The sequence below is a fragment of the Thalassophryne amazonica genome, chromosome 18 (genome assembly GCF_902500255.1).
Source record: "Thalassophryne amazonica chromosome 18, fThaAma1.1, whole genome shotgun sequence".
In the NCBI taxonomy this organism is placed as follows: Eukaryota; Metazoa; Chordata; class Actinopteri; order Batrachoidiformes; family Batrachoididae; genus Thalassophryne; species Thalassophryne amazonica.
The window spans coordinates 48,781,152-48,793,962 of NC_047120.1; the positions used below are offsets into that span (position 1 = coordinate 48,781,152).

Here is a 12,811-nt window from a genome sequence, read left to right on the forward strand (position 1 = left end):
TTCAAGAGGCATTTTTTGACACATGCAACTTATACGCCGATGCAGCTTATATATCGTTTTTCTCTTCAAGAGGCATTTTTTTGACACATGCAACTTGCACTCCGGTGCAACTTTCTATGTTTCTTCCTCTTCAAGTGGCATTTTTTTGGACACATGCAACTTGCACTCCGGTGCAACTTATATATGTAATTTTTTCCTCTTCAAGAGGCATTTTTTGACAGATGCAACTTATACGCTGGTGCAACTTATATATGCTTTTTCCTCTTCAATTGGCTTTTTTTTTTGTTTTGTTTTTTTTTGGGACACATGCAACTTGCACTCCGGTGCAACTTATATAGTCAATGATTGTGCAAGTTCTCCTACTTAGAAAGATGAGAGATGTCTGTAATTTTCATCATAGGTACACTTCAACTGTGAGAGACAAAATGAGAAAAACAAAATCCAGAAAATCACATTGTAGGATTTTTAAAGAATTTATTTGGAAATTATGGTGGAAAATAAGTATTTGGTCAATAAAAAAGTTAATCTCAATACTTTGTAACATAATCTTTGTTGTCAATGACAGAGGTCAAATGTTTCCTGTAAGTCTTCGCCAGGTTTGCACACACTGTAGCTGGTATTTTGGCCCATTCCTCCATGCAGATCTCCTCTAGACCAGTGATGTTTTGGGGCTGTTGCTGGGCAACGCGGACTTTCAACTCTCTCAACAAATTGTCTGTGGGGTTGAGGTGTGGAGACTGGCTCGGCCACTCCAGGACCTTGAAATGAGAGTCTGAGTGTTTGAGGCTGTGGACAGGTGTCTTTTATACAGATAAGTTCAAACAGATGCCATTAATACAGGTAACAGGTGGAGGACAGAAGAGCTCCTTAAAGAAGTTACAGGTCTGTGAGAGCCAGAAATCTTGTTTGTTTGTTAATGACCAAATACTTATTTTCCACCATAATTTACAAATAAATTCTTTAAAAATCCTATAATTTCCTGGATTTTTTTTTCTCTCATGAAATTGTCTTTTTTGACCCCTTGCTTATAAGATTGTTTTCAACATTACCTATCACACTGTGCCAATGACAACAAGTGAAAAAGTTATTTGTGAACATGTTGGTACCATCATACTAAAGCTACAAAGGGGGGGGGGGGGGGGGGGGGTAACAAACTCCTTAACTAGAGCCTTATTTTGATTGGACCATGGACTTTACATGTTTTTTTCATCTTAGAGAGGCATTTTTTGACACGTGTGACTTGTACCCTGGTGCAACTTCCATTTGAGACAATCAAACTGAAATGAATAATATATTGTCTGTATCGTAATATTCTCTGCCAGATGCTGGTTTCCTGTCTGGATTTGTCTCCTGAGGTTTGAAGACATTCATTTTTGTATCTTGCATTTTTCTTCATCCAGGAATTCTATGACGAATGGCCAGTTAAACTGGGAGACGTGGAACCCTATAAAGGACCGAAAACACCAGACGGCAGGGTAACACACTTAAGATCATCTTCCTTTTCACTGATAGCCGAAATGTTGCATTCATGCCCAAACTTTCTACAGAAATTTTGTTTGCTTGTCATCTCACTTTTGCCACTTCATACACTTAAATTTTGCACATTTATTTCCCTTTTTTTGTCTGTGTTGCATGGATTAAAAAAAATAGACTTTGTTCAGTAATTGATTATAGGCCTTTGTTTTTCATCCAGGAAATCAACTTTTACAAGATCATTGACTACCTCCTGGAAGCCAAAGAAGAAATCAAAGTCATACCGTGAGAGCACCAGTAGATACACACTATTCATTAAGGGCCCCTTCACACATAGTGCGAAGTTTGGATGAAGTGCACACTTAGTGCGCATGATGCAGGAATCATGTGCAAACCGTGTAATGTCATCCCTGCCTCCAACGCCTTGTACATCTGTTGCTACAACTATTTGTGCACACACGTATCTGAAAGACAAAGTGTGCACTGTGCGAACCCATTGCACCCTCTCACGGCAGGTGTCGGCCAAATTCCAGCTACACAACACCTACTGTGTGTGGACAGTTATGGACTAACAACTGTCCACTGTGAGGCATGTGTGTCTGATTGCTGTATTTACAAGGACATAAATTAAAAACATATATCACCATGGTGGCGACAAGCTGCAACAAGCGTGTGGTTCCACAGGTACCAGGTGGTTTTTATTTCTACCACATAATCAGCACTATGTGGTGCTACTGGCACTGTTCCTGCTCGACGGACACCGGTGCATCCACGAACTCTCGCACCAGGTTCCTGCACGCCTAACCATCAGCGTGATATTTCGTGTGCTAATTTAGAACTATTTCGTGCTGTTTTGCAATTTTCGTCTAAACGTCGTCCAAACTTCACACTACAGTGGGCCAACAAGTATTTAGTCAGTCCCTGATTGTGCAAGTTCTCCTACTTAGAAAGATGAGAGAGGTCTGTAATTTCAACATAGGTACAGTTCAACTATGAGAGACAAAATGAGAAAAAAAAAAATCCAGGAAATCACATTGTAGGATTTTTAAATAATTTATTTGTAAATTGTGGTGGAAAATAAGTATTTGGTCAATAACAAAAGTTCAACTCAATACTTTGTAACATAATCTTTGTTGGCAATGACAGCGGTCAAACATTTCCTGTAAGTCTTCACCAGGTTTGCACACACTGTAGCTGGTACTTTGGTCCATTCCTCCATGGAGAACTCCTCTAGAGCAGTGATGTTTTGGGGCTGTCACTGGGCAAAGCATGATGTTTCCACCCCCATGCTTCACAGTAGATATGGTGTTCTTGGAATGCAACTCAGCATTCTTCTTTCTCCAAACACGACTAGTTGAGTTTTTACTAAAAACCTTTGGTTTCATCTGACCACATGATATGCTCCCAATCCTCTTCTGGATCATCCATATGCTCTCTGGCAAACTTCAGACAGGCCTGGACATGTACTGGCTTAAGCAGGGGGACACGCCTGGCACCGCAGGATTTGAGTCCCTCTCTGCGTAGTGTGTAGCCTTTGTTACTTTGGTCCCAGCTCTCTGCAGGTCCTTCATCAGGTCCCTCCGTGTAGTTCTGGGATTTTTGCTCACCGTTCTCATGATCATTTTGACCCCACTGGATGATATCCTGCGTGGAGGCCCAGATTGAGGGAGATTATCAATGGTCTTGTATGTCTTCCATTTTTTTTACAATTGCTCCCACAGTTGATTGATTCACACCAACCTGCTTGCCGATTGTAGATTCACTCTTCCCAGCCTGGTGCAGGTCTACAATGCTCTTCCTGGTGTCCTTCGACAGCTCTTTGGTCTTGGCCATGGTTGAGTTTGGAGTCTGACTGTTTAAGGCTGTGGATAGGTGTCTTTTATACAGTTAACGAGTTCCAACAGGTGCCATTAATAGAGGTAACAGGTGGAGGACAGAAGCGCTTCTTAAAGAAGAAGTTACAGGTCTGTGAGAGCCAGAAATCTTGCTTGTTTGTGGGTGACCAAATACATATTTTCCACTATAATTTACAAATAAATTCTTTAAAAATCCTACAATGTGATTTCCTGGATTTTTTTTCCTCATGTTGTCTCTCACAGTTGAACTGTACCTATGTTGAAAATTACAGACCTCTCTCATCTTTCTAAGTAGGAGAACTTGCACAATCAGGGGCTGACTAAATACTTGTTGGCCCCACTGTATGTGTGAAGGGGCCATTACACAGGAAGCTTTGATATCATATCTAAACGTCTCTTTTATTCTGGAATAAATCCCTTAACAAACTATAGTACGCTAGGAGTGAAATAATATCTGAAAAGGCTTAAACTGAAGGTGAAAACACGCCAAAGCCAAAATCAGCATGAGTGTGTGTTCTTTTTAATGAACTTCCTTTCTTTTTGTCTCTTTCGCACCTCATCAGCGGTCCGCCTGCAGATCACTGGGCGTTGGTGAGCGGGCTGCCAACCTATGTCGCTGAAAACGGCTTTGTAAGTGTCTTGCTGTTCAGAATGGCTAAATAATGAAGTAGAGGGGCACTCGGTAGAGCACATATCTCCGCCAAAGGGCAACGGGCCTTTAAATGTAGTACCTCCAAAAGCACATTCCAACTCTTTGACCTTAAAATAATACATTATCATCACCACCTGACTTTATGTTGCTTCTCCTGAATCTGGTTTGTTGAGGTTGAAGCAGAAGAACTTAAGAAAAAAAAATGGGGAAAAAAGAAAATTGTATCTTGAATTATTAGCAAAATCGGGGAAAACAATTATTTATCCCTTTCGAAATTTAAAGTTGTTTTTCAGTTTGATTTTCAGTATAATTTTCTTACTTCTCAAATAAAACATTCACAGTCTTATACCACCAATCTGATCACATCGAGCCTTGTTTGAAAACATTTTAGGATTTTGACACACATGGGTGTAAAATATGGCAACAAAATGCCATGATGCCATGACATCTTCTGTGGTGATGACATTGCTGTCTCAAACAGCAATGTCGGTCGGCATTAGCAACATGGTGAAGAAAAAATTTTTCTTCACCATGTTTTACTCAACTGAATAGACCACTGATTCCCAACGTGTGGGCTGCAGGGCTATACTGCAGGACAGAGAGGTCATGAAAAATAAATGAATAAAAATGTCTTTGATTTTCAAAAAAATGTAACATAATATAATAAATACACACACACACTTCATCTTTGTCTCAGTCTAACATGTCAGTCAGCATTGTGATTAAAGGTTTGGGTGGGCCACCAAAAGATTTTCAGATTTGAAAGTGGGCTGCCCATTACATTTGGAATGGTTGCCAAAAACAAACAAAAAAAAAAAAAAGAAGAAAATTTAGGCAGAAACAAAGTGATGGCCACAGCTAATAAACACAGAGCTATCCCACTGGGAAGCACTTGGCATCATATCAGGACATATTTCGCATGGAGGTTTTGGTGGATATCTGCTGGACTGCTAAGATGACATTCACAAAACTCTCAAAGTCAAGCCCTGCTCACACGGCACTAACGAAGGACACTGAAGTCAAAATGAAACAAGAAATCTGGACTTACATTGACTTTCGTCATCCAGCTTCGTTCCCGTAGTTGGCACTTTGACAGAATTTTCAAACAGTTGAAAAATATGAACGAATCCTGACGACAACTTCAATTAATCCGTATTCTGTTTTGCTTTCTGTCTTGATGGTTCCTCATTGTTTACGTAGTTCCCGTACCGTCAGAGTTCCATTTGATTGTTGTCCAACTTCGTCCAATCTCCGAAGTCCGACGTCTTGCATGAACATTGATGATATCTGAACGGATCAATAACTAAAGATCTGACGAGCTGAATGTGACTCGTCCATGTGTGGGATGAAAAGCAAAGTTTTCATACAGAAACAATAGCGGCAAAAACGTTTGATCAACTACTTTAACTATTTGCAGCCGTCTCTGGCTGCAATGTGCATGTGCACGCACACGTTGTTGTAGTGCAGACAGCCCTGTTGCCAAGACAACTAGCTCGCAGAGCTCTGCAAAGCGTCAAGGTCACCATTCGCTTCTTTTTTCTTTTGTTAGTTTTGGTTTTGTTTGGTTCTTTTATGCACTTGCAAGCTTCTCAGTGATGGGAGACGTGCCGGCTCATTTTTCCACTTTTTCTCAACGATTTGTGGCTTTGTGACTTTTTTCCTTCGTTCAGCTAACACTGTGTGCCCTGTCAGTACACTTACAGTATGTTTCAGTGTTTCCACAGTTACTTTGAAAAGTTATTTTTTTAGTTACTTTATACAGTTACTTTATTAGCAGCTGCCAACAACTTATAACCATGAATAAGGTAACTAGTAATCTAACTTTGTTAGTCTTAAGATTGAGTAATCAGCAAAGTAACTAATTGTTACTTTTCTGAGTACTAATAATTACTTTTCTGAGTAACTCGCGATCTAACTTGGTTAGATCGCGAGTTACTTTATTAGTTACATTCAGCAGCTGCCGACAAGTTGTCCACTGCTGCTAATGAAGTAATTGTATAAAGTAACTGTAAAATGGAACTGTATGAATTAACTAATAAAGTAATTTTTCAAAGTTACTGTGGCAACGCTGGTTGTTATTTAGCTTTGCAAAATTGAGAATTGATTGAGAAGTTTTGAGCCTGACCCAGAAAAAGTAGGGTGTGGTTCTCCATCTTTTGCATTCTGATAAACCAACATTTATTTAGAATGTGTGAAGTTTTGACTCATTGGGTGTAAAAACGTCTCAATCGTCCCTCATAATTCCATGGTTAGACAATATTCTATCATAGCCTGATTATAGTTTTCCTTGTTCAAAGTCAGAAATTCCACCGTTTTAATCAACTGCCTCGTAAATCTGTAACATTTCAAACAACGAACGCACCATATTTGTCATGGAATTTCCCCAAATAAATAAATTACCAGCAATAAAAGTAGCTGCAATAATATGATGTACCACAAGCTTTATCAAACTACATTTCAACACAAAGTACATGTGGGAGTACACCTTTAATGACCTCTGCTCTATGTCATTAAAATTACTCACTTTACTTTTTGTGCAAGTTTGGTGAAAAACAAATAAACCAGCTGGCAGTCACATGATGGGGGGGATAATAGCTAGAAATCAACATTAAACTGGAACAGATGTACCAGATATACTGGTGTGGTAGTAAAAAAACAAAGTGCAAATAGAACATTTAATGCAGTTTTATAATGTTTGACAGACAGTTGAGTGTATCATGATGCAGCTGCTGTCGCGACGTTTGCGTTTATTATTAGCATTCACAATTCAGAGCTCAAGGTCCAAAGGCCATTTGACAAATGCACAGAATTCTAATGACCTTATTTTTCTTTCTTTTTTTCCCCTTTTTTTTTAATTTTTAAATCAGTCTGTAGGGTGTCTGCTGAGGTTAGAGGCTATAATGTGGTTTGTATGTTGTTAATTTAATAACTAATAAATTAATAATAATAACAATAACAATAATAATAACAATAATAATAAATTAATAATAGTTATTAATACATTAATAACTGGTTTGTATGTTGTTAATTTATAACATATGAGAATTACTGTGTCCTGGATAATACTTAAGTTTCATACAACCGATGTTTAAAAAATTGTACAAATCAATGTATAATTTCAACAATATTTCTGTTGTTATCCCCTACTTCTCCCAAGTTCTTTGGTTGATTTTCACCAATCTTTTTATGGATGTTGTTCAACCCCAGAATTGCCCTGAAATGGTTTATTTTGGCAAAGGTCACTGGGTTCAAGGGTCATTTTTTTAAAAAACTCTGACATCTACCAAATGTGGCTTACATATGGAGATGGGTTCTCGAATTGTCTGGCAAGTTCAGATTTGCCAAACTTTAATAACTGAGTTTAAGGTCATTTGACTCAAAGGTCAAAATTTAGCAAGGTCAAATTAGCCAAAGCTTAGTGGGCAAAGTCTGGCTGCTTCTTGGCCTATACTCCCAGGCCTTTTAAGTGATTTCTCCAAATACCCCTAAAGAATTCATTCTCGAAAAGGTCAAGAATAATCTATAGAATAAAATGATTGACTACAGTTAACGGAAGGGCCTTAATGTTTTTCATGTGACTACCTGCAGATTTGCAACATGATGAATGTGGCTGCAGACGACTACTTCACTTTCCAGGTGAGAATTTTAATTATTTATTTTCAGACACACATCATCCAGTATTGCAGAGGTCATGATTCAAATATCTCTCCATTTTCTTCTATCTTTTCATTTTCCATTTTCTGACATACTGATATTGAACAAGCAAGACTTGGTGGCAAACAAGTTCGATGGTTTTGGAAATCAAAGAAACTGGCAAATATGCTCATTTCAACCTAGATGCAAGTTCAACGACACCTGCTCCTAATTTCCATTATTATGTGATGATACGATTATTCTCTTCAACAATCCCAGACATGTCCAACAGGTGGCAAACAGTTATATTGTTAGACCGACAACCGGCCCTGAATTGGGCCAGATACTGGTCTCTCTCTCATAGCCTGTGACTGGTTGGTGGCCAAGACACTGACGTCAGCCTCACTTTGGTGTTGGGCGAGCGCTGCTCTCATGTTGGTTGTTTAGGAGTGGGAAATCTCACTCCAAGATGAAGGCCAGTATCCAGCCCAATTCATAGCCGGGCCAGTTGTCGGGCTATTATACTGTACATTTAAAAAACAAAAAAAGAAAAAAAACTTTTTTTTTTCAGTAAATGCTTCTGGGGAGCATTAGCATGGATAAAAAACTTCAGCTTGGGGGGGGGCTCCCTCCCTTCCAGACCTCCCAACTACGGCCCTCTTAACTCCTGCCATTTTAAGCATTTTTCTCTATTGCATCTCACATGCCTGGAAAGTCCTCACCATCTCATTTAGGTCCTTCACACTCTATTTTCAGTAAATGCTTCTGGAGAGCATTAGCATGGCTAAAAACCTTCATGCAATTTACACACTAAATAGTCACTGACTGACCTCATGTGCTATCCAGGTGTGTGCTGCCTCTCACTTTAGCATTCCCGATTCAGTATCAACTCAACATTTAGCATTTCCTGTTTTAGTGTCAACTGTGCACTGAATTCCCGCGAGAACTCCTCTTTCTCATTTTTAAAATTTTCTTTTCTTTTTTAAAATTGACACAAACAAAAAGTTACACAAAAACGTCACAGGGGATAAACATACCAGCACAAAAACAACATAATGGAAAAACAGGTTAATATCCTCTGCTGTAGCTCCAGGAATTGTTCAACATTTGACATTTCCCCCTTCACTGTGGGCTCAAATTTGGCAGTTCCTGTTTCAGTGTCAACTTGCCACTCAATTCCCATGAGCTCCAACGAGATCTCTATTGTCAACCAGAAAGTGCTGATCCAGGAAGTGTTCAACATATGACACTTCCTGTTTCACTGTGGACTCAAAATTTGGCACTTCCTGTTTGGGACTCCCTGTACCATGAGCAAGCATGCGGCACTTTGCTCATATTATTCTTGAGCACTCATTTATCTATTCAGTCACTCATTGTATTTTACAGGGTATATACCTAGGCCAAAGCCTAGGTATGACATGTGCCATATGCATATTTTTGGTTCATACTGATTTAATGCATCTGTTTAAATTAAACAGGTTTAATTTGAAATGTTTTTCAGAAAACGGCTGTGGATGACTCTGGTTTTGTCATCAAGAATGTCTTGTCTCTGCCCATCGTCAACAAGAAAGAAGAAATTGTCGGTATAGCCACGTTTTTCAACAGGAAAGATGGCAAACCCTTTGATGAACATGACGAGCAGATCACTGAGGTAACTTTTCATGTTTTCATGCATGTTTCAAATCTGTTTTCTGACCCAAAGTGTAATTTCTGACTCAACATCCAGACCTTTCACCAAATTTAACAAAAGAGTCTATTTATTGAGCCAAATCCATTCATGAAGGGTACTGAATTAACAAATAAAAGTTTGACGCACATTCAAGTTTTGGGCAAATAAAGTGTTTAATTTTTAATCATCAGGGGTCCGTCGGAAAATCTAACTGGAAATGTCCAAGCGTTCTTGTTACAATAAATATAAAAAAATCATTTCATTACAGAAACTAAACATTACAACCCCTTTCTTTAAAATTCTTTTTTTTAAAAATCAACAAAAGCAAACCTTGTTTCTCCGTAGGCGTTCAGAAATGACAAGAGAAAGAGACAGCTGCCAACAATCACAAAATAATACAATCACTTTAAATAAATGAATAAATACATGATTTTCTCATGACCTGTAATAAACCACCTCAAATAAATTATGGAATTTATTCATCTGGAGAGAAAAAAGTATTTTTTAAAGAAGTAATGTGGGTGTATGATTTACATCTATGTTTATTTATGAGTACAACAAATATGAAATTGTATTTGGCTTATTTTTCAAACTTTTAGCAGCTCTAAGTGTGTGTAAAAATGTTTGCACAGTATTGTGTATAAAACATAAACTTCTATAAGAACCTGACCTGGGCAAAACCAACCATAAAGAGCATAGAAGTAAAAACGCAGTAAACAGTTAATATCCCTCAAACATCATCTGATTTAAAAGCCGGAGGGAAAGAAAAACCCACTCTATTTTTAAATGCCCTTTCACGTAATCTTTAAAGTTACAGTGTGCAAGATTTAGTGCCATCTACTGGTGACATTGCAGATCGCACTATGCTGTCACCGGTCGGGTTTGTTTCCTTTCACATTTTTGCTTTTTTGGTGATAGGGATTAATGTTCCCCATGTCTTTTCTTGTGATAAGCGACGTGTGTGATCCTCCAGTTAACAAAAACAAGGATTGTCAAACTTGTTAGCCTGTGCTATCAACCAGTAGAGAGTGCATAGGCAACCAACCACTCATTTCTATTCTTTTATCTTCGGTCTTCTGGCCAGGCTGCAAAATATTAAAGTTGGAGTAGGTTTGTTCTCTTTGGGCTCCTGTACCAACATGGCTCTGCAAGATGGTGGCCTCCATGAGGGGAGCCCACTCCCATGTGGATACAAAGGGCTCATTCAAAGCTTATGGAAATGCATCACTTTACTGTTGCACACCAGATGGATATGAATACTATATTCCATTTGTGCTAATAAACACCCCAACACAGTGTACCTTTAAAAAAATTATTTAAAATGTTTCCTATGGAAAAAAGTCTTCAATACACACAAGCAATAACAACAGTAACACCCAGAATAACTAAGTAATAAATAACAAGAGCAATCAGAGATTTCTGACGTCCACCAATCCATATCTGGATCACCTCCAAAATTCAGTGAGTCTTCCATGCCCTAATATCTATCTGTGGTGCAAATTTGGTGAGAATCCGTGAAGTAGTTTTGACATAATCCTTCAAAACCTGTAATCCTGCTAACAGTAATCCTTCAAAGCATATATAAAGTGAAACTTGATCCAGAATCCGGAGGTGGATACGGGTCACCTCCAAAATTCAATGGATTCTTCTATGGCTTAATATCTATCTGTGGTGAAAATTTCATCAAAATCTGTGCAGTAGTTTTGAATCCTGCTAACAGAAAGTCAGACAGACAGACAAATAAATAAATGCCAATGATTTGATTACATCATATATATATATATAGTAGTGTTCAGAATAATAGTAGTGCTATGTGACTAAAAATAGTATATTTCTTATTGCTACATGGGAAACAAGGCACCAGTAGAGTCAGTAGATTCTCACAAATCCAACAAGACCAAGCATTCATGATATGCACACTCTTAAGGCTATGAAATTGGGCTATTAGTAAAAAAAAAAGTAGAAAAGGGGGTGTTCACAGTAATAGTAGCATCTGCTGTTGACGCTACAAACTCAAAACTATTATGTTCAAACTGCTTTTTTAGCAATCCTGTGAATCACTAAACTAGTATTTAGTTGTATAACCAGTTTTTCATGATTTCTTCACATCTGCGAGGCATTAATTTTGTTGGTTTGGAACCAAGTTTTGCCCATTTACTAGTGTGTTTGGGGTCACTGTCTTGTTGAAACACCAATTTCAAGGGCATGTCCTCTTCAGCATAAGGCAACATGACCTCTTCAAGTATTTTGACATATCCAAACTGATCCATGATATCTGGTATGCAATATATAGGCCCAACACCATAGTAGGAGAAACATGCCCATATCATGATGCTTGCACCACCATGCTTCACTGTCTTCACTGTGAACTGTGGCTTGAATTCAGAGTTTGGGGGTCGTCTCACAAACTGTCTGCGGCCCTTGGACCCAAAAAGAACAATTTTACTCTCATCAGTCCACAAAATATTCCTCCATTTCTCTTTAGGCCAGTTGATGTGTTCTTTGGCAAACTGTAACCTCTTCTGCACGTCTTTTATTGAACAGTCTATAATTTTTTGCACCTGCGTATAAGTTTTCCCCTCTCCAATCAACTTTTTATTCAAACTACGCTGTTCTTCTGAACAATGTCTTGAACGTCCCATTTTCCTCAGGCTTTCAAAGAGAAAAACATGTTCAACAGGTGCTGGCTTCATCCTTAAATAGGGGACACCTGATTCACACCTGTTTGTTCCACAAAACTGACGAACTCACTGACTGAATGCCACACTACTGTTATTGTGAACACCCCATTTTCTACTTTTTTTTTTACTAATAGCCCAATTTCATAGCCTTAAGAGTGTGCATATCATGAATGCTTGGTCTTGTTGGATTTGTGAGAATCTACTGAATCTACTGGTACCTTGTTTCCCATGTAACAATAAGAAATATACTCAAAACCTGGATTAATCTTTTTAGTCACATAGCACTACTATTATTCTGAACACTACTGTATATATATATATATATATATATATATATATATATATATATATATATATATATATATATATGCTATAAACATTGAGAATATTAATGAAGAAAAGTAACAGTTTTGACTTATTGTGCATACAAGAGTACTGTGTATGAAATATAAATTGCTGTGCAACAGTACAAATTACTTGTGTGGGGGGTTTTTTTGCTCAGCGTTCGTCTTTTCACTCTTTTGTTCCCTGTGTATTGTGCGTTTCAGGCCCTGACACAGTTCCTGGGTTGGTCGGTGCTCAACTGCGACACGTATGACAAGCTGAACCGCATGGAGTACAGGAAAGACATCGCCCAGGAGATGCTGATGTACCAGAGCAAGTGCACGAAGGACGAGCTGCAGTCCATTCTGGTTAGGAGCGACTCCACGGCCCGCTCCCCCAGTGACACCACAACTGTACACAAGTAGCTATAGCCTGTGTGGCAGCAGCTCCCGTGGATCGTTTGTCCGCTTAGCGGCTCGTGTTTGATACAGCCCAGTCTCACATTTTTTTTTTTTTTTTCTTT

General features: G+C 38.5%; 1 protein-coding gene across 1 annotated transcript in view; it reads left to right on the top strand.

Annotated features, from left to right (window-relative positions):
• The window catches only part of LOC117530219 (cone cGMP-specific 3',5'-cyclic phosphodiesterase subunit alpha'-like), an 81,852-nt gene that overhangs the window by 54,258 nt on the left and 14,783 nt on the right, over positions 1–12,811 (top strand). The window contains exons 13-18 of the mRNA XM_034193147.1: positions 1,401–1,475; positions 1,694–1,758; positions 3,893–3,959; positions 7,570–7,617; positions 9,116–9,265; positions 12,513–12,656. Of these exons, the coding sequence (XP_034049038.1) occupies positions 1,401–1,475; positions 1,694–1,758; positions 3,893–3,959; positions 7,570–7,617; positions 9,116–9,265; positions 12,513–12,656 (549 nt within the window). The remainder of the gene's footprint in view (positions 1–1,400; positions 1,476–1,693; positions 1,759–3,892; positions 3,960–7,569; positions 7,618–9,115; positions 9,266–12,512; positions 12,657–12,811) is intronic.